Source organism: Boleophthalmus pectinirostris, unplaced genomic scaffold (assembly GCF_026225935.1).
Source record: "Boleophthalmus pectinirostris isolate CB_2022bp ecotype Guang Dong unplaced genomic scaffold, ASM2622593v1 HiC_scaffold_8, whole genome shotgun sequence".
Lineage (NCBI taxonomy): Eukaryota > Metazoa > Chordata > Actinopteri > Gobiiformes > Gobiidae > Boleophthalmus > Boleophthalmus pectinirostris.
Genome location: NW_026571515.1, coordinates 31067882 through 31090403, shown reverse-complemented (window position 1 = coordinate 31090403; position 22522 = coordinate 31067882). Strand labels below are relative to the sequence as shown.

The window sequence follows — 22522 nt, the reverse complement described above, 5'->3', positions numbered from 1 at the left end:
TACCACCAGATCCCCTGACTGGCCCAAAAGCTGATTACAGCACTCACAGATACTATATACTGTTGTTGAATCCTTAACCCACCTCGCCTTTCGTGGTGTGCACCCGTGTGTAATATGTGAGTGGTTCCTTGATGTAAAGTGCGTTAAGTGCCTTGAAAATAAGCCTATAATAAATTATGAAAATGATCATTCAACATAATTCATTTAAATAATAATAAAAAAAAAAAAAAACGGACAACAAATTCATATTGATCACTTTAAATCTATAACATGATGAAATGCCATTCTTGTCAGAGACAATAGGTATGCACACAGTGGGTTCACAATGGCAGTATTACAAGGTCAGCTGGGAGCTTTCGCCTGCCTCAGCAAAGACCTGCCGGGCTGTGGGGTGTGCTGCTCAGCTGACGGGGCTCTTTGCTTTTTCATGTTGCTCTTTCTGGAAGGGGCCCCGGTGTCAGACCCATTCACAAGCATGGGCCATAAATGACCGAGGTGAACACCACACATAGCACTGCATTTGAAAAAAGAGCACAGACTCTGGAGCACAGCCAAAATGCCAGGAACAAAAGGTAAATCCAGGAAAAAACATGTGTTTAATTTGTCTAAAATATCTGTAAAAGAAAACCATCAGTGATGTAATGTTTTACCTTGTGACAGGTAATAAGTCGGACAAGAAGTCAACTACCAAGGTATGGGCATTATTTATTTACTGAATAATTCGCTTACATTTTGTGGTCACTATTTACCAAACATCATTCTGTTAACAGCCACCTCAGAGTCCTAAAGAACAGCCAAAGAAAGGTGATCAGAAAGGAGATGATAGCAAGAAGCAAGGAGGTAAACATTTATATGAACTAAAGATAACATAACATTCTTAAATTGTCTTGCACCAGCTCATGGCAGCAAGTGCAAGGGCTGCTGTGGTTGCCAGTGAAGCTATCTGTCTGTGTGTCATCCCTTCGCAGGACAGCCGAAGGGAGAGAAGCAATAACTTCCAGGCGTTTGTGAAAATGGCTTTGGAGACTCTGCTGGGGTCCTGCCGTCGTAAACATGGAGGTCCTCGGGGCCGACAAGGCTGAATGCACCCTCCCTCCCACATGCACTGCTGCCATTCGCCTGTACACTGGCCCATTGTGAGGTCTACAACAGCATCTGTTCAGCTCTTAGAGGCATGAAGTAACCTGATCTCCATCTATCACATCTGTCGTCCTCTGTCCCCTCTCTGTCCCCACTGGCTGATGCTTTGAAGCAGACTCCAGATTTAACATCATTAATTAGTCTGTTATTCTGATGCAGTCCTTCCCCTACTCACGCAAAATGACTGTGTGACAGTCGCACTCATGTAAATAATTTAATAAACTATTTATTACTGCAAAAAGAGTTTTTCTGCATTAAACCCCGTGTTCATTGGCAAAAACAGGAGGAATGTGTTTGTTTGAAAGTTTTTATAAAAATATTACAAGTGTGTCAGTGCATTCACATTTACAGGGAAAAGACATATATATCAGAATAGGGTTGAAAATAGATTTAGACATATTGGCTCTGTAGTGGAGACTAATCCTCTAATAAAACATTTAAAATTACAGCATTTGTATCAGAACTTCAAGCCAGTGGTTAAAATATATGTAATTTTCGGTGTTTAAGCCTAAAGTAGTGTATAATAATGTTGTATAATACAAGCAGCATGTGATTTAAATATAAACAAGTAAATACTGTATGAATCGCCATTGCTTCACTCTTAGTCCCTCTTATTTTAACTGTTTGAGATAAAAGTATCCACAAAAACATTAGAAATACACCATTCAGTCACAATATATTAAAACATTTTTCTCTTCTACTTCATACTTATAACTCTTAATGGTATAAAATATTGTATTCATTGTGCTCTAATCTTTCCAGAGTAAACTTTTCTCATGCTCAAACAAAAAGTCCTGTTAAAAATAAATTTAAGATTTTTAATGATCTGCCACAGTCTGGAGTCTATAGCTGATCTTCTTCATGCTGATTGGAATTGATTATGACTCACAGTGAGACACTGGTTACTGCTGTCATGACATAAGGGCTTGACAACTGTGACTTGAATAAAAAAAGAGTGTAATAAGAAAAAAAAGGGGTGGAGTGGGTAATTAATTTATCAAAATCATTGTCCACAACTTAAGTTCTATGAAATAGTATCCTGATGTTCTCTCACACTAGGCCACAATGGAGAAAAAGCTGTGGCATTATTGCTTGCTTAATTTCAGTGTGTTCAGTTCACCTTCACAAAATGAGCCGGTACAAAATCCAGCTTCCAAATGTTAACCAGTGGCTCATCCAGCTCAAACCTGACCAGCGCTGAATGGTGTGATGGGTGATATCATCCTGAAGGGGGCAGTAAGAACAATATTTTGTAAGTCAAGAATATAACAAATTTCACTTACAGGCTTCAATGTACTGATTAAGATATTCAAGAGAACCTAAAACAAAAATAGTATAGGGGCAGACACAAGGGATTTATATCTCACACACAAAATATTATTTTATTGTGAAAGGACTGGAGTAGGATGTTATTGCACAAACTGATTTCATTGTTTAGTTCATTGAACTTGATGGAACTCTTGATTAAAGCCAAAACTTCTCTTTAGCTGAAAAGCTGAAACTTCATTTATTTTTTAGCAACTTTCACAATATTATTCAAAATATAAAATTTTAATATTTCAGTAAATAGTGGAACTAAATGTACAACAGACCTTACCTATTTACAAAAGTGTCCCCTTATCATAATGGTATGCACTGATTTATGACCACTAGGGAATATAGACTATTTATAGGGACATAGACCTTTGGGAAATGTGTAATATATCTATACATATGTAGAACTGTGGGAGTGTCACTGCTTACTGCACATGTTAAGACCTTTGGGGTATGTGCAATAACTAATGCACTAATGTAAGCTTAGGGTAGGCACAGTATATCTCTGCCTATTTATTTATTTAAAGCTTAAAGTAAGGTGCCATTTTTCATGGTTAATTTGTCCTAATGTAATGCTTTATTTATAATATGCACACTAATGCAAGTGTAAGGCTGCTCTGTGAAGTGGGTACACTAGGGTCTATTGTCTTTTTTGGATGTGGTGGACCCTTGTCCCAATAGAAATTTCTCTAAAACACTAAAAGATTATCTTGTCTTAAATTAGTCTTGGAAAGATACGCATGAGCAGCCATCTTTTTAGTAGATTTTTTTAGTAACAGAAGGACCATGGCTAAGCCACCTGTCAATCACGCCCATCTGAACTTGGGGAGATAAGACCTGTGCCCATGTGTCTTTGTAGTGGAGATGTTTACGTTCTTGGCTGACTGGGCCATTTATACTGTTTCAACTGTAATGCTGAAGAATAGTTTTACTTAAAGACTAATATGGATCCAATAATGCTCACTCCATGAATGTTAACCTCACCTCATCTTCCTCCATGAAGTCCACACTGGAATTAAACACAGAGCCAAGGTATGTCATGTGAAGAATGGCCAATGCGCTGAAAACTAAGTTTATCATATGCACCCAGAGGTTCTGCAGAAACAACAAAATAATTCTAAAGTTTGATTTTTTCTGTTGCTTTATGGTCAAATGATTTGTTAAGAACAGTTGCTGAGCAACTGCATAAGCAGCATAACAATCAAATATCTTCTGCACTAATAAAATGTAATAGTGAGAAAAGAACCTACCTTTTTGTTCTTGTGTGGGCAGTTTGGTTGGCACTTCCTTGATGATACGCAGGCATTGAGCACATCTGCAAGTCTTTTACGTAATACTACAGTACATGCCAAACCATATTATAATCGCATTTGTAATAAAATTAATCACACTGAGATCACACTCACCATGTTCAATGTATGTAATAAAACCCAGAGATATGAGAACAGCACCAAGATGAAAACTTAAACCCTGAAATTTAATCAGTTATTGATATATACAAGGATACAAATGATTTTGCATTATAGTAAATGGTACTTACATGTAATAATGCACAGGCAATGTATGTTATCATGACGGCAGTAAAAGTTCCAAATTTAAGAGCGCTTTTAAACACATCTGTGGATCAAAAAATAAGCATGTTGAATTACAATAGTCAAATCAAATCAAATTTTTAAAGGTGCACTGTGTAACTTTTGGAAGCAGATCTACAGTCTCCATGATGATGTTATTACGTTGTATTGATCCACGGTATGTGATTAATTGTATCTATCTTGCATTTCATTACAGACATTTTTATTTTCCCCAAAAAATATCTCTCTGCAGAGCTGATCTGTAACTTGCTCTGGTGATGTAACTTGGTTATTTCCATTGAAATACGTAAGTTTAATGCATAACATTCTATTCAAAGCATAACATCTCCATGTAGACAAGCAGGTGATGTACCCTCCATCAGAAAAGTTACATAGTGTACCTATGACTGTAGGATAAAAACATAAGATATTACATACACTAAATAGAGTCAATTGTGATCTGCCATAAAATAATATATAACAGTAAATAACAGTGAGTACCCTTATATCTAATCTAAATGTGTGTGAATGAATTATAACAGTATTTTTGTTGAGCATTAACTGACAATAAGTGTAAAATCACAATGTTATATCAGTGGAATGCCATCACATATGAATCAGTGGTTACTTACAGGTGTGGAGAAAGTTGGACATTGGTGTATTCCATGAGGTAACCACTTCTACTGTTGATCGAGGAAACTCTATATTTAAAGGTTTTGACACTGCCAGATCCCTTGGTATTGAAAAAAGATATTTAGGCAAATTTTGATTAGAAATATAACTCATATACTTTTTTGTGTGTGTGATGATTGTATTTACTGACCATTTCAAATTCTCCTTTTCTTCTGTAAAACCTGCCCCTGCGAGTGTGGCAGTAGTTTCACTCAAGTAGCCCACGAAATAGTTGCTGAAGTGGAAGGATAGTGTGTTCTCATAGGCAAGGAGCCACCTAAAGAAGAGTCAGAAATATAATAAAAAATTATAAGAAACAAAGTCCTCTGAGCCATTATTTATGCTTATAACAAACTAAGGATTTTTTCAGCCTGTACAACAATCACTTACTTTGTCACTGCCCCTCTGAAAATCAGGCAGAAAAGAAATCAATTCAACATGAGTTCCATTAATAGAATAAAATGATTATTGATGTGTAAGAAACAAGCATGTGTAATATTTACCTAATCTTTCTCCTCTTTTTACTGTAAGGAAAACATTGTAGATGTTGACATATAAGAAATTACAAACACATTTGTCTCCTCAAGCATGCCTCTTACCTTCGCAGAAGCTTGTCTCCATAAACAGGGATAAAATATGGAAAGAGATATGGGGCCACACAGTTGGAAACGCAAAGGCAAATTTGGCTCTTCACCCAGCTTAAACAAACTTTTAAAAGCCATGATAAACTCTGAAGAGCAGAAATGGAAAACAATCTAATAATTTGTGGACAATTAAATGACATCTTCTTAAAATAAACACTGAAATACACTTACCAGCTTACGGCCTTCTAAAGTTTCTTTGTAGCTATTGAAGCTGATCCAGGGGCCAAAGACAATAGTGCCTACAAAGTAAATGTACCCCATGAACTCAATAGGTGATGGGACACTGGAAACAACCCCTCTGTCCAAATCAAAGGCAAGAGAAATCGCTTTCATGGCAACCACCATCTGTGAACCTAGAGAGAAGAATGTAAAACGATTATTCATTGTGTGTGAAGATGGTGTGATCAACTGTTGTCTAGATTCAATGTTCAAAACTGAGTACTATCCTACCTCTCATTTTGTGCCAATTGGTTGCATCCATCATGTGTAGCTCTCTAAGGAAAGAAAACAATAGAAACACCTTAGATGTGTAGCTGTGAAGTTGACAGTCTAGTTCTATCTTTGCGATCTTACCCCAGAAGTAGGTAAATAAGCACAGTGATGGAGAGAAATGTGCCTCTCATAGTTGAGTGTCGGCACAAAAATAAGAAGAGGTAGCAGAGAAGGCTGAGCAGCACCACCCAGATCATATGAAGCTCAAAGAACAGGTAGAGCGTGTAAAAGCCTGCAGCCACTGTACTCAGGTGTTTGACAAAGGAGGGGAGGCCTGGCCAAGAGGGAAGGGACAAGTTAAAAGACAAAGAGAGAAAAAAACAGGGCCTATAGGCTGCACTTACCCAACATCCAGAGAAGGCGACATAACGAGCACATCAGCAGCAGCTGCCATACCTGCTCCAGGCCCTGCTGAGCTGTGGGCAGCAAACAGCCCTGAGCAAGCTCCTCAAAGAACTTCTGTCGGCTAAAAACTCCCATCCCTGGGTTCAAACGACAGGAGGGCCATGTTAGAGCAAATATAGCTATATATGCTTATTTCTGCCAGTACACAGAATGAAAACAGCAGGTGATGCACATCCACGAATGCCCTTCTGTCAATTCCCAAGGTAGAAACAACTTCAGTGAGATGCTCAGCAGTAGTCTATGAAAAGTCCCACGTAGCCTACTAACGTTATGCACGCTTATTTTTAAGCCGACAGATCAGTCTGTATATTGTTTACCATTAGTAAAATGTCAACAAAGGCTGCTACTGTTACAGTGGCCTGTAGTTACAGTATAGACAATTGCATGGCAAATCATGCTCTATTAAGCTATGGACTATTTGCTCTGCTTCACTAAAACAGCTAAAACCATAAGTTGCCTAAATTGTACAAAATAACTGCATAGCACTTAAGCAGTAACACTCATGTTAGCTATAACCTTAGCGCAGTCACCCGGATTTGCAGTCTTACAGTGAAGCTCTCCCAGCCCCCCATGTCTCTGGCTGACTGGACGCCTGGAGCGTGGTTCTTTCAGAGGACACAGACTTACCGTACCAGCCGCGGTTGTGGCCTCCTCACCGCGCTCTCCTGTTTTCCTTATGTTCCGCTTGTTTTGGGTCGTACCGTCGAGTTTTACGCTCACTCGGTCCAGATGATGCTTATCTTGAAGCCTCCCATAGTCACAGCATCAGCACCACTCTCCAGTCACCCAAAGCACCATGCGTAAATGTTGCGACCAATCAGATTCTTCTGCGTCGTGACATAAGCCAATGAACTGTGTCGGTGGCTGTGAGTGACGTGTAATCTGACGAATCGTTGCTTTGGTTTTCAGTAGCACGAGACCAATAGGACGCGTACAGCATGCAGCTGGACCATGGAAGCTGGATAGATAATCAGCGTGAACCGGTGCAATGATGCAGTTGTCTGCGATCAAACTTGTACACAGCATAATCAACTATTCAAACGTTATCATTATATTTTCATCAATTAAAAACGGTATACTATTTCATTGTACTGATTTGTCACTGTACTCATTTATATAGCAAAGGTTAATATAACACTGCCATGAAACAAATAGACCTGTTTATTACAAAATATAAAGATCAACATCTATAAGAAATGTCTTATTGTAAACATAAAACAGCAGCATCTCTTTTAAACTTTCATGCCATGTTGCGAGTTGCACTGAAAATTCTAGTGATAAACGATGAACATACACATGACAAGTTTTGACCAGTGTAACAGAAACTCCTTAAAACTATAAAACTAAAAAAAAAAATCTTTTTGATGGTATTTGTAGTGAAAGGTAATCAAGTCATTCTTTGATTGTGTTTTGCATCTAGCAAGCATCAGTTACTCAAAATACATTCAAAGTTTCTTTCCACCTCGAGCATTGCAGATGTGAGGAGCTGTGGTGAGAACATCTGTAGTGTGGGCGGTAGTAATGGAGTCTGGGGCAGGTGTGGCTGGACGAAATCTTTGGGGTAATTTGGAAATGGTGAATCCCAAGGCCCGCTCTTAATCTTAGCAAAGATGGGCTCCGGTGAAGGTGGCTGGGATCCATGAACATAAGGACGCTGGTAAAGGGCTTGCACTGTTGGTTTAGGCTTGATTTTATTGAGTTTGATTTTAGGCTTAACAGAAGGAACAGCTGAAGTCTTTTTTGGAAGTAGAGTTTTCTGAATGGATGGTTTCTGAATGGGAGATTTCATTATTTGAGGAGTAGTTTTGAGATCTGACTTTGGCTGAGTGGTGATCATATAGGTAGTTTTTTCCTGTTTTGGAAGTGAAACAGATTTTTCAGGTAAAGGAGTTGTTGTAATAGGAGTTATAGATGGCTCAAGTTTGATTATGGAGGTAACTTCTTTTGTCTCCTGCTTGGCTATTACTTGATCTTGTTTAGTAGTAAAAGTTACAAGTCGTGGTGTTGTTGATTTCATGCTCTCATTTTTGCTAATATACGTCATGAACTCTTGTATGACGTTGGTTGGTAGTGGCTTGGAAAAAGACAGACAGACAGTAGATTGCTCCATTTTCTGAAAAGGTTCATGAAGCTGCTGTTGCCTGGGTACAATAATAACAGGTTTTCCAGGTTGAGGGGTTATAGTTTTTGTAGACGTTGTCAAACCATCTGTTTTGCTGAACAGTTTTGACACTGGCTTGGATATCATGCCTGTGGTGGAAGTCATAATAATAGCAGTACTGGCAGTAGTTTTAGGGAGAGTAGCAGTAGAAATAGGGGCATTAACAGGAGGAGTAATAGAAGTAACAGGAGGAGTAATAGCAGTAATAGGGGCAGTAAGAGTTATAATAGGAGTAGTAGTAGTAGTAATAGCATTAGTGCAAGTGGCAGTAGTTTGCGTAGCCATCATGCTTTGGCACCTGCCAATAATATATTTTTTTGGTTTAACGTCAGAAGGCTTGTGTTTGGTTAAAAAGGACTTGAATGCTGTAAGAAGGCCTGGTTTCCGTGGGTTATAAGTAATGGCTGGGGCATCTTTGTGCAGTAGATCAGCTGGTGATTCGAGTTGTTCTTGTGTAGCTACTATGGATTCCAGTGTTGGGCTATCAGAGTTTAGCAGCAGCTCTAAACCTTCATCAAGATCATCACCGTCACTTGATGTTAGCGTCAGGCTTTCTGCCGTTTCATTCATATTATTTGTTTCATCATCTTCAAAATTAGTTTCTGTGGAAATCTGTGGCTGGGCAACAATATGATTATGTCTCTTACAAAACATTGTCCCACACAGTGTGCACTTCCTGGCATCTCGAACATGCAAAAGTTTATGCCGTTTCAGGGTATGGGTGGTTGGAAATGATCGACTGCACATATTGCATTGAAATGAAGGCTCCTCCACTGCATTTGCTTTTTCAAAAAATTCACTCTTTACCATAAAGTCAGACACTGAGGGCAGAGTTTCATCTTCATCAGACCATTCTTGCTCATGGAGTTGTTTGTGTTTAACAAGCCCTTGGCCAGTGGAGAATAGACCATTACACACCTCACATCGAAAGTGACCAGAATCAACGATAGACTTCAACTCCAACTTGGGTTTTTTGAGTTTTACATATTCTATAGTTTCTTCACTACTGGGTGGCTCTTCCTTGGATACCTTTTCATTCACTACTTCTTTCTTCACTACATCTTCCTCCATTACCCCTTCATCCTGTAAAAATAAGCACAGAAAGAACTCCTTTTGTGAACTTATGAAAACCATGCATGGAATACTGTAACTGTAACTACAATTACAGAATACAACAACACAATCAAAAATGCACAAAGTAACTTGGAACTGTTTGTCTCCATGGTTACTGCTTTGCCTATAATGTTCCACAGTGTGGCAATTTGACTTGACGGAGACCTGGCTCACAATAAGAATGCCTGTTTTAATGTATATTTCTGCAATAAGAATACTTGAAATTAAATCAATTCAATATAGATAAAGTAATGCCATAGTGTGTAACATTTAAGACAAAACAATTACAACTTTAGGGAGACAAGCAGTAATAATGCAAACAAGTAATATAATGCACATTTAAAAGAGAGAATAATGACAAAGCTGGTTCCATACCTCCAAAGGTTCACAATAATTATTTTCAGGCAAAATAATATTGCTGGACAGGCTGACTTTCTCATTAACTGGTCTCCGTTTTTTTGGTGTCACTTTGGGGGATTCAGGACGTACACCTGGGCGTGGTCTCAAGGTCTGCCTTCTAAAAAAGCAAACAAAGAGAAAATTAAAAAAAACAACTTAAAGATAGGTGAAAATGTATTATCTAAAAAGTACATAATTACTAAAGTTATTATTCTGTATCATATTCAATTGTCAATTTATTTGGTAGGAGTCTAGCCAAGCTGGCGCCACCTAGTGCCTCCGCTCAATTTCATTTCTCTCCAGCAACTAAGTCAGAAATTGGAATATACTAGACCACAGGTGTCAAACATAAGGCCCGGGGGCCAGATCCGGCCCTCCAAGACCTTTAATCTGGCCCTCGGCTGATTTTCTACTAAAATATTTAAATTATATTTTCTATTAAATCACAGCAACGTCTCCAGCGTCTCTGTACGTGGCCCCTCCCACCAGAGCAGCAGACTTGTCTCTTTCCAAAACGCTCTTAAAGGACGATCGTTTTGACTGTTGACCGTGACACCCTCATCAACAAAATGTCCAACATGAGAAAAGTGGAGCTGAGTGCAGGATTTTACAAGAAAAATTGACTTATTCCTATTTACATACAAGTTATTTTTAAAATGTTGTGTTGAAATTGCATTTTTCTTAAAGTTTCAGGTTGTTCATAATATTATAATATTTTGTAACAGAAAGAGTTCATCAATTAAAAAAGATTTCTGTAATAGATTTGTGTTTCTCTGCACTTATTGCTATTTTTGGGGTTTATATGCCATGAGATTTCTGATCCGGCCCCTTTGGGATCAAAGTAAACTGGATACGGCCCCCGGACCAAAATGAGTTTGACACCCCTGTACTAGACGGTTTGCAAACACCCCGGAAGTACAAGTTTAGGCACCAGCCATTCAGCAAAGAAGGGATGGGCATTCGATGAAATTTTCTTAATCGATCATCGGAAGAATTAACGATCGATTATCGATTAATCATTAACGTGTTTATATTAAAATGATCATCATTATTATTACTATCTGCACTACTAATCTGCATAAATAAATTCAACTTTATGACATATAAACCGTAACGACTCTAGAGCCACATCAATCCGTTTGAGATTATAATGTGTTTAACGCAGTTTTGCGTAACTCTCACAAAAACGAAACTTAAAACCGCATCGCTAATTTGCAGAAACTAAGCGAAGATAAAACTACAGCTCTTGTGCGCTGATGCGGTCAACTTCTGTTGGATTAAAAGACATGATTCAGTGGAATACAGGTTAGCGTGACCATATTTGCGTTTGTCAAAACCAGGACACCGTACGGAGGGTAGGAGGTGGGTCCTCGTCATCAACATTGCGCGACTCTCACCTGGCAAAACTTTTTCCTACTGGACACCGAAACATATGTGCTGCTTTGTTCACTGTGCACATGGACTCACACTTGTCCCGAACGCAACGGAAAGCGTGGAATTTCTTGCACAAGTCATCGTTAAATACGCATTTGAGTTGCAGACTGACCGACTGTTTGTGTCTCGCTCCTTCTGAGTGCAGAGAGCTACATGTACGGACCCCTGCTTGGTCACGTTACGCACAGCAACCTACATTCGAGTTGTCGATTAAAATTAACGTAATCGATGAAATTCTTAATGATCAATTATCGATTAATCGATTTATCATGCCCATCCCTACAGCAAAGAGCCATATATTCTGTGTTGTCAACGATTCCCGAGATTGAGGATTTAAAGCTAGAATAAAAAGAATATTTAGTGAATTTTATCAAGGAGAAAGACGTTATTGCATTACATACATCATGACCAAATAGCAGCGATTGGTTAAATGAAAAAAGTACCCGTTTACCGTCGAGTGAATGAATTCTAACACTGCGAGGTCAGACGGTTTCTACGAAGTGAAACTGGCTGATGAATCAGGCTAGTAGGAGTCTTCCAAAAGAACAAAAGAGTTAAGGGTCCTGTACCTAATTTTTACAAAGCCTAAATCATCTTAATAAACTATTTGTTCATTATGAATGTAAAAAACCCAAAACATGCTACAGGTCTCCAGAAACAGTTGTTAGTCAAGGTCAGTTAAATACAATCAATTCAATCATTGTGTGTCTTTAGGTAAGACACTTCACCCACATTGCCTAGTATGAAAGTGGTGTGTGTGTGAGTGATGGTGGTGGTCGGAGGGACCGATGGCGCCGAGTGGCGTGGCAGCCGCGCTTCTGTCAGTGTGCCCCAGGGCAGCTGTGGCTACAATAGTAGCTTACCATCACCAGGGTATAGAGCGAATGAATAATGCTGTATGAATGAATGCTGAATGAATAATGCTGAATAATGCTCTGTAAAGCTTCTTTGTGGACAGAAAATGTCTGTGAAAGCGCTATATAAATAAAGACTTACTTACTTACTTACTTACTTACTATTCTACAAGTACATTTGCCAAATTTTACCCTTGAAAATTTGAAGGAGTGACCTTAAATAGTTTTTTAGATACAGCAATCTGAAAGTAGCTCCTCAGAAAACTCTGATCAAAGCAGGTCAATTGACAAAATATTTTTAATGACAAAAGTGTAAGGAGTCGGGATCTAAAATTTGGGAGTTTTCCTATTGGAAAGTGTGTGAACCTCCTGGAAATTTTTTTGTCAAATCTGAGATGATTGAGTGGGGACACTCAGAGATTTGGCGAGGAATGATCCATATTTAATTATTAGGGCTTGCCCATGTACTAATGTAGTTTTCACATCAAAAACATATCCTAGTTGTATTTTGTTTCATTCACACACATATTGCAAAAATCCTTCATCCAATCCAACTTTACTTACAGAGAACAGATTTTATAAGCAAGATGTTTGCAAGTATAAGTGCTGCATATAATGGTAATGTAAAGCTAACTAAAAGTCTAAAAGTCAGCAGAAAAACCTGGACAAAGGGAACTAATGTAGTTATATTTAGGATGTCTTCTTTAGGTGGTACTGCAGATAATGTGAAAATGATTTAATTAAGTAAGAATATATCCATAGAGACAAGGTGGTAGACCCTTCAAGAGAAAAGTTACATTTCAGGTCTGTGGACAGACATGCGCCTTCAAAACAAGGGTGGAAGTGTTTTTTCTTTTTTCATTTTTTTGTGCAAACCAAAAATAAAGAAACAATAACACAACAACCAAGAAAGCCAAGTCTAAACTGGGATACTAGGTCTATATGTATGCAGAATGCACCTAATACTGATAGTCTAATATAATATATACACTAATATATGAACTGCTAGAATCAAAATTGATGCCACTGGGATGCTATTATCTGTCATTTTCATGGGTTTTAGAAAAATAATTCAAATGATTTAAAGGATTTATTTGACTCTTTTGTTCTAACCAATAATATTGCCTTATTGGTTGGTACACTGTTATAATCGTCGCTGAAGCTGTTATCAAGTTATATTTATGACTTGCCTTGACTTTGTTGTGTGCTCCTTGGGAAATACAGATGGGATAAAGTCTTGGTCGGACATTTCAAGGGACATTTGTCCTGTGGAATGCAAAGCAGATTTGGTCAATTCAAGGTAATGGGTTAAGGAAGTTCCAGTTTGAAAGCATAAACTTCACCTCTATAGGTTACCCTTATCGTAACGGCAATGGTAAAGGTCACTATAATCTTTTGTGTGTAGATTGTGTGACATCAGTTGTCTAATTGTGTAATTAATATATTTCTTTTACTACATTCAACTCAGCAATATATAATATATTATATATAGTATATTTCCGTTTATTTCTATATTTTGAATTCTGTCAAATTACTTTCTGTTTTTAACACCTTATTTTATGCATGCTTTCTAGTCTATATTTCATCTACTAATATTTCTTTTGATTTGTTTACTAGAGGTGGATAGTGAGTTATGAGTAAGTTACTTAAGCAAGGGTTTTTATTATGTTGAGCTTTATACTAGAAAATGTATGATTTAAAATTTTGATTTCCTTATTTACATTGGCTGTTTGGGCTACCTGTTATTTTAATAGATCCATGGGGTTACCTGAAACGAAATGTGCGCTGCATATTTGAGAATCATGGCCCAATCCCTCCGTGGTCCCATTCGCCTTCTCGATCGCCTCCAACCAAAGCCGACGTCGCTTCACTTTAAACGGCCGTGAGCTTTGAGCGGTGGGTAATGGGTAAAATTTTACTTCTCCACGTTTTGCTGCTTTGTTGTCACAGCCAATAATACAACAATCAGCCATTTTAAAAGCATTCGTGTGTGGATTTGGCTAAGAGGGAAGTTTTGTTAACTGTGGCTAAATGTTGACTTCCGTCGTACGCAGCCAATGAACGTCTGTGATTGGCTATTTCCTCCTCGACGTCTAAAGACCAAATCATGTGCTAGCCCCTACAGCGGCAAGCAAATACAATAAATAAATAGATAGATAAATTTAATTTACGGATTTGTTTGCATGTCTGTCTAATAATTATACTTTTAAAATATGTGTTGTTATAATATTCAAAATGAACACGCTGGCACTGGAAAGAATGAAACCTGTGGCTGAAATTCGCCTGGAATCCCGACTGTAGAGTTGACTGATTAGGTAACTGAAACAAATTAAGTTCTGTAGTACGATGGGCTTATAAGAACAAACGAGCATAAATGATTAGCAAAGCACAAGATTACATCAAAAGTGGTATGATATAGGCCATGTATGTCTCGTCTACATTAGTCATTATTTAAGCCTACTTACCATACCATATGAATTCTTGCATTATGCCATATAAACATTGGATTTTGAGCATAACATTAATTTTCATTCTTTAAATTCAGCTGTGATGTCCTGTCCTCCAAAGAACGTTACCACATTGTCCTGCATTTGATTGTCTCAGTCTTTGCTGTCTATAAGGTAGGTTACACTACACTATTTAAGTCCTTTATGCTGTTCTGGAGCACCTTTGTGTTATAGTGAACACCTTTGTGTAATTTGTTCCTTCTGACCTACACCCACATATTCTGCCCCATTGCCTCCCATTGTTTTTATTACATCAATCAAAGTTTACTTTCTGGGGAGCTACTAATGCTTTAAGTGCCCTTGACACACACATGAATCTCATTGAATTTCCTTTGAGGCTTAACCTTTAACTCAGTAGTTTCCTTCCTCTATTGCTATTGAGGCTTTTGACCAAGAGATGTCACTGCTGTATAGTGGCTTAAAAACTGTATAGAGCCCAGTTACACTATCACATTTGTTTGGGTATTTAGTGCAGATGTTCGACTTTATTTTTAGACTGTTCCCTTAGTAATTCCAAATAATAAATAATTATACTTTCTGCCTCCCCTTCTCACACACAGCAATTCACAGCAATTTTCAAAACAAAAAAATGCTCACCTGAAAAGAGTGTTTACTGCTGTTTCAGGCAGTTTAGTTTATGTATAAAATGTGCATATGTTCTCCCGCAGTAGTCACTGAAATTTGATTCCTGATGATGAAAGTGTGCTAGGCCTGTGTCTATAGTTTCCACAGAGCACTTGGTTTCCCTCTTTATAAATACCACTCTGTATGCACACATGGATGACCTGAAAAGAAATAACTAGGCAGTGCTGCTGTGTCCCTTCCCTCCCTCCTTCCTTTCCTCAAGGTGACTCCTCCATCTGCACCCGCCCCGATTTCCCAGTCCCCTTCTCTCTGCGGTAGTCCTATGATACACTCACATATCTGATCTCCTTTTTGAAGTGGCAGTATCTATATTCCTGTGTCAAAGCTCTATGGTCCCTGTTTGTGCAAGAGATGAGGGAGGAAGCTACTGTCTGTTTTGTTATCAAAGTTGTCTATTTCCTGCTTGAGGAAAATCCAATCAAGTTGTATTGCACATTCCATTTCTTTCATTTCTATGCATATGAATAGACTTTCTAGTGGATGTGTTCACTGCGCTATATCCATATTTTAATTACCCTTTCCTTCACCCTTTGTCATAGAGTTCTAACTGGAGTGAAAATGATTGAAGAGTATCGCTGTATAAACCAACAGGGCGGGGTTGGCCTGTAGAGAATTTCTATTTTAGGCAAAGATGAGGAAGAATCTGTAAAAATAAATCTATAGTTAAATAATATGGAAATTTTGCCCTGTTTTAGCTTGCTGCAAAATTAAACAAATGGCCGTGAATCTGATGTTATTTCCTAGTTTCTGCTTCCTAAGAAACAACAAATCCTGCCTCTATGGGGTCTTAGTATAAAACCTGCTAACCTTGTAGTTTAGACTGCAAGATCTAAAATGCATCTGATTCTTGTATTAGTCACCTCTCAAAGGTTACTGGACCTGTTTTAATGTGCACCATGAATTCATTTTAAATTAAAAAATCTAACTGTAATTGCAAAATCTCTTCGCAATTACATTTTCTTACTTTTCTCGATGTCTCTACTGAGGAATAGCTCAATACCTGATACCAATTACCAATACAAAAATTATCCTTACTTAAGCAATAGAAAGTAACATCTAACACAAAATAATATATTTTATTTTATCAATGATACCAAGTAGACTTATACTGTTAAATAAGATAGGAGGTAAGAAATGATAAGACAATTCTAAAGCTATTCTGAATGATCACATTTTGTCCTAGTTTTAGTATTGATTAGTATTGATTTACTAGCCATCCATGTCACCTATCAAGCTCCCACATCACGTGTTCCAGTTTACTTGACACCCGGGCTTGTTGCTACGTGCACAGACAAAACAACAGCCAGCCGTGTACTATATATGGAACAATTCAAGCATTAAGGATGTCCTCCCTGCCACCAGTCTGGTAAAAGGGGTCCAACCACTACAGAAGGCAATTACACTTCACCCTCACAGCAAGCAAGCAAGCAGCCAGCCTACAGTTCAGCTACCCCTCCCCCAAATCAAGAACCCCTATTTCATATTTCAATCTCTCCCTATACCTGTCAAGGCTTAAAATGCAGTCACTTGATTCCTTTCTACTGGTTTTGAATGGGGTGATGGAGGTGCAGAGTTGCGGTAAAAAAGCATAAAAGATTAGAGAATTGTGGGTAGAATTGAGTATAAGGTGGGGTGTTTTTCTGGGTGGGGGTGAGTGAGTGCAGAGACTAGCTAATGATATATTGATTTGGTTGGGCCTGGGGCAAATATGCAGGAGTGTGTGGGAAGAGTCGCTCTGTCTTCCAAAACACCTGGGCGGCATGTGGTTATTGTTAAAATGGAAGACGCTTATGTATTGGCTACTATTGAACTGGTTTAAAACAAATTATTGTTTTTTTTTCAGAATGGACTATATGCCATTCTTGCATCCATATTTGGATTATGCTACTAAAACATCTATTGTCACAGCCTATGGCATTGTTTCTGTACATTTTGGACATGCAACCTGTGCCAAATCTATCCTTTTCATTGCATTTTATATTTCTTTGATTTACTCTTTTGAGCCATTTCTGGAGCCACAGTTGCCCTGATGCAGATGGCTCACAGCCTCTCCAACATCTACAGAAACCCACAATGTTAACTCAATCAAAGTGGAAGCAAATCCACTTAAGTACAGATTTCAGTTTCACCCATGGAAAAAGTGTGCATTCGATTGCACACACATAGCAAAATTGGTATTAAACTGGGACTAAACAGATAGAGGCAAAAAAAACTTTTTCTTGGATAATTCTGGCATATTACAGAAATGTTATAACTATATGTATTATATGCATATAAACTGGGCTCAAATAAATAGATAGATAGATACTCTATAGATCCCAAGGTAAATTCTACAAATTCTCAGTTGCCTTTGTGTCTGAGTCAAAGGTCTGAGTGCAGCATAACAGGACAACTGGTCAGGTAGGATCAGCAGATCCTGTGTCAGGGTAGTTTGAGAAGAAAAAGCCCTCAGGACAAAAGTGTCTCTTCTCTGTGTCCGACAGTCCAGGGAATCACAGCAGTGTCAAGGGGGAGTGAACACAACAGGAAAGCCTCATTTTTCCTCTACTCTGTTGTTCAAAAAGGACAAAATTCAAAGAATTCATTAACAGTATTTTTGGCTAGATAATTACTCATATTGCCAAGCATCATTTCCAACAGTAAGGCATATTTTATTCCTTTAAGCTATTTATTTCTATGTTTATCATGTCTGACTGATGCATTTCATATCCCCATTGTTTATACATACACATATACACAATTTGCATTTCAAAGTCACTGCAGCAAACTACAAAGGCTTTTTTAATTGTTTACATGATATGAAGACACTAGCTGCCATAGAGAGTGATGTGAAGAAGTTGAATTAAAGCTGGTTGTCTGTAAAGCAACGTTTAGACTTGGGATAGTCATCAGGGATCAGATTAGGTGAGATCAGACGCAGGCAGAGATGGAGGGGAATTATTGGGATTCCTCTCAAAGCTGCTCTCATGGCAGTGCATCAAGGTGTGCATATGTGGGAAAGCACAAGTCCCTGGGGCTCACCGGTGAAACATGTTTGTATTGATTATTAAAAACATGCAGCGCTGAATGATATAGTGTTTATTGATCCTAGAAGTCAGCAGAGATAGAGCACAGTTGTAAATCTGGAGATGCCCTGGGGGTGGTTGTATCATCAATTACATGGTCATAAAATCACTTTTGAAAATTAATTTAGCTCTTGTTGTGGGTTTTAATGAAGCATTTTGTTAAATTAATTGTAAATAGGCAAACACTGATTCAAATATTTGATGTTTTGAAATGTGTGTTTGGTAACTGAAGTTAGTAGAGCTGGTAGGTCAGTTACTGGTATTGGTAATTTTGCAGTTGGTATAGACCTTCACGATCTAATTCACAGACTGGCATAACTGACAATGGTCTGTTATTCTCTCCATAGGCAAAGCACATCTGCCACCTTAGCTAATGTGTTTGTGCATACTTTTACTCTCTGACCAAAGCCTTTTCTTTTAACTGACTCATGCTCTCCTTTTGTGGGAATTAAATTACTGACCTCTGGCTCAACCACCATTTTCCAGAAAAAAATATTTATACTTTTATTTGCATATTCCATTAACAAATCATTCATGTTTATGTTTTTAGACTGTCAGCAAAAAGTCAGCTATGCATGTGTTCCTCTCTGTGTAGTTCATTGACCTCCTTCTCAATATCCTGTGTATTAATTGCGAATTGTCCAAACGTATTGACATATTCTGATACAGAGTCAATATTAGCTAGGCCTCCTGAATCCACCCTAGTGACCGTGCTGTTACCAATGTAGACAGCAGTATTCCCAGCCTTCACGCAGAGAGCACATTACTGGTTTGCTGTATTCTAATAAGACTCCATGTTTTAGCCTGGGCATTAGCGAATCCATTAATTAGACTGCTCTACTAAGCCCCCCTCTGCCCCTCTCTATCCCTCTCTGCCCCTCTCTGTCATTCAGGTAATCTTCCTCCCCTTAGCATGGCTCAAATCGACACCCACTCCATACCCCCTTTGCTTTCACCTCTCAAATCCCTTTTGTTTCTTAACATAAGCCCTCTCTCCTTCTTATCCATGCACCTCTATCCCTTGTCTTTACCACAAGGTGAGAATTAGAGATTGAGATGTAACGTGTGTGGATTGAAAACATTGAAGCATCCTCAAGAGACTTGCCCATCCCATCTCCTCCCTGCTCTGCTCTCAGTATGAACAGCCATTCATTTACAGAAGGACCTTACAGGACCCACTTGATAGCCAGCTTCATGAGACATAGTAATTTAAAATGCTTTTTCTTTTTATTTCATCCACTGGGTTTTAAAGACAGGCTTGTTAAATTATTGATACTTCTTTGTTGTGCTGTTTTCAACGGAATTTAAGAAACTGACAGATCCAAGGACACAATGGCAGATAAACAGATACATATAAATCAAAACAAGCCATTTTGGTTTCATAAAAGAAACAACAGAGAAACTAAAACTCATTTAGTTGACTTAGTGGACAATTTAATTTTCATAATGCCTTTTTTTTTTTTTACACTTTTTTAATGCACTGACATGGAGTCTAGTGAAACTGTAAAACAGTAAAACGATAAAACAGTGTAACGCACTGCTCTGATCTGTTGAATCTAATTATACCATGGTCCCACCAACTGAAAATAGTTTAAATCTAGCAACCTTTTGGCTGTCTGTGGATGTTCAAATATTTCTGTTTTAGTTGAAGCTAGTCCCTCCTAAAAAATTTTCTCTTTTGTTTACCCATTGCTATGGTGATATAGCGCAGTGATTAGCTGTTGCTGGACTACCTGTGTGGCTACACAAAAAAAAATGCATGGCAGAATTCTCACTGACCATGGTTTAATCTATTCTTCGATAACAGGCGATTTATTGTCTAAAAATACTTGGTGTTACCTGTTTGTCTCCATGGAGATTGCTGTTGTGTGGAAGAAACATCTCAATGTTCTACCAAAAATAATATATAATGCCCCTTTAAGTATTATGGGAGAGAAACATTATAGCCTTATCATCACAGTTTTCATGTTATGAGGTTGGCTATATTGCATGTACAGAGCTAGAACATTCACACATTGTTACCGTTTTGTGTTAACCCCCCAAAATGCTATAATTTTAATAGCACCTGACTCTGCTTTCTTGCTAACAAAGCAATCAACAAATAGGCCAACAAATTATTACATTTTAATGGCCAATGCCTTCTACACTGAACTATCAGAGGACAGAACTCTCAGAGTATAGCCCTGCCTTGATGTAGTCCAGATTTCATAGAGGAAAATCTCACTAGCGTCAGCACTTACTGGAATGATCATGAGCAATAAAACGCTATAATTTTCATTTCAACTTGGTGAAAGCCCCAGAGAGGAAGACGCATTACATTGCACCGTTGTGTCAATCATCTGCCACATCTGATATGTAAATAAAGAAATCCACTGGGAAAATTATCAACTCATTTCCTTCACCATCTCTCATCTCATACTGTAAGATGTATATTGAAGTGCTGTAATAAAACTCTCCACTGATTTTACTTCCATTTCCAATCAGATTAGACCTAGATACGCTGTAAAAATATGATATAAAGGTGCACTATATAACTTTTTGTTTGGTGAGATACATATATTTAATGCCATACTGTGAAACATTCCAGGCAAAGCAGTAAGATGTGACTAGCAGTTGCCATTTATTCCATCAGAAAAGTGCTCTTTTAAAATCTGTTTCAAATTTTTATCTTGATTTATGTTGTTATTTTTGTATTACTATTACATTTCTTGCAATGGGATAAAAAATTGGTTTCATTTTTATCTGCCAATTCTTACCCACTGGCAGAAATCTGGAAATAAGAACCTGTCAGAAACAAAACAAGAAAAACTATTTTGGCTTATGAAGTGAATAATCACACTCCATTCCTCCTCTTTTTGTCAAGGGTTGCCACAGAAAACAAGTCCCATATGGGTTCTGGAAAATTGTTAGGCCGGATGCTTTCCCAAATGCAATAAGGCACATTAGGGGAGTGAAGTGTCTTACCAAGGCATTGGACAATATGACATGTTATCCTCTGGTTCCTAGATGGATGCCTTATGTCTGTAATTAGGGGTGGGTGATATGGGCAAAAATTTTCTGTCACAATTTTTGGAGTCTGATTGCAATTTCAATTTGATTAAATTTATTTACACTTAACTGTATTTATATTGCTATTAAGAGATAAATAAAGTCATTGGCTTCTTGTGAAAGTTGATCACTGTGATTGGTTGTATACGAAAAAGTGTCAATATTAGATATTAGGAATAGAACAGTGATTTTTTTTTTTTTGTGATTGTTACTAGATTTGAGATTCTGAGTGCAAATGTGCAAATTCTAAACAACTAAAGAAGTATTAATATTTTAGAGAAGACTGAAATAAACTGATTTATTTCAATATTCCCATGAATTTTAAAATATGCTTGGAGAAGTCTAAACTACAGGTACAAGACAGAAAGATAGGATATTTTCTTGTTTATTGTGGACATTTTATTATCTAAATAATTCTTAATCACAATATGACCCCGATAATAGACTGTGACAAGGATGAGACCATGATTTGATATTTGTCACTATATACCAAAGTAGGCCTGCCTTAACTTATTGTTCAGTATAGAAAAACTGGAACAATATATTTTTGGGATCAATATTTATCGTGTTGTTGTGAGAAAAGTGAAGAAAATCCAGATATATTTCAACATAGTCAAGAGTTATTTCAACTACAACAGTGCTGTAAAGTAAAATAAGTAGTTGTTGATACACAGTGTTGACATAAAATGAGTTGTGGGTTCACAGTGTTAAACGTCAAACACTTAGAGACTGTCTATTTTGAATATTACACTATATCACTGTTGGGCTTTTGGGATAACGTTACGTCTGATGTTAGCCAGCTGTTATATGTTATCTAACATATAGGTGCAATTTCCCGTTCAGAGGAGGTGTTTAAACACAATATTACACAGCGGCGTTCGGTTCCCGAATTCAATGTGGCAAGACAAGACATTTTTACAATACATTTTAATTAACCTACTTGTTGATCGCTGTTGTAGCTCCTTGTTGTGCTATTACTCTGTTTTTACCCTCTGCTACAAACTTAAGCATGCGCAGTCTTGATCGATGTTTCTACTGCTCGATAAATAATGTCTGTG

The 22522-nt window shown here is 37.8% G+C and overlaps 2 protein-coding genes and 1 long non-coding RNA gene across 5 annotated transcripts; 1 reads left to right on the top strand and 2 right to left on the bottom strand.

Annotated features, from left to right (window-relative positions):
• Window positions 1-399: 399 nt before the first annotated feature.
• On the top strand, window positions 400-840 carry LOC129412319 (uncharacterized). The gene is made up of 3 exons (XR_008633658.1): window positions 400-572; window positions 661-692; window positions 771-840. It is a non-coding gene; the product is annotated as an uncharacterized LOC129412319 (long non-coding RNA).
• On the bottom strand, window positions 492-6995 carry LOC110164851 (porcupine O-acyltransferase). 2 transcript variants are annotated; one of them, XM_020929984.2, is made up of 15 exons: window positions 6178-6313; window positions 5915-6107; window positions 5792-5835; window positions 5513-5694; window positions 5297-5427; window positions 5201-5221; window positions 5088-5102; window positions 4849-4974; window positions 4658-4758; window positions 3995-4071; window positions 3861-3924; window positions 3705-3790; window positions 3439-3549; window positions 2261-2364; window positions 492-783 (listed from the first exon to the last, which is right to left on the bottom strand). In XM_020929984.2, exons 1-14 carry the CDS (start codon window positions 6311-6313, stop codon window positions 2263-2265), a joined length of 1389 nt encoding a protein of 462 aa, XP_020785643.1. In that variant the 3' UTR covers window positions 492-783; window positions 2261-2262. The 2 variants fall into 2 exon arrangements, with proteins under 2 accessions (XP_020785643.1, XP_055021679.1); XM_055165704.1 differs by lacking the exon at window positions 492-783 and adding an exon at window positions 6866-6995 and having other exon boundaries at window positions 1196-2364; window positions 6178-6315.
• A 644-nt stretch (window positions 6996-7639) lies between these two features.
• On the bottom strand, window positions 7640-22486 carry LOC110164477 (uncharacterized). 2 transcript variants are annotated; one of them, XM_055165701.1, is made up of 4 exons: window positions 13968-15455; window positions 13390-13465; window positions 9888-10029; window positions 7640-9482 (listed from the first exon to the last, which is right to left on the bottom strand). In XM_055165701.1, exons 1-4 carry the CDS (start codon window positions 14170-14172, stop codon window positions 7665-7667), a joined length of 2241 nt encoding a protein of 746 aa, XP_055021676.1. In that variant the 5' UTR covers window positions 14173-15455; the 3' UTR covers window positions 7640-7664. The 2 variants fall into 2 exon arrangements, with proteins under 2 accessions (XP_055021676.1, XP_055021677.1); XM_055165702.1 differs by lacking the exons at window positions 13390-13465; window positions 13968-15455 and adding an exon at window positions 22405-22486.
• Window positions 22487-22522: the final 36 nt, after the last annotated feature.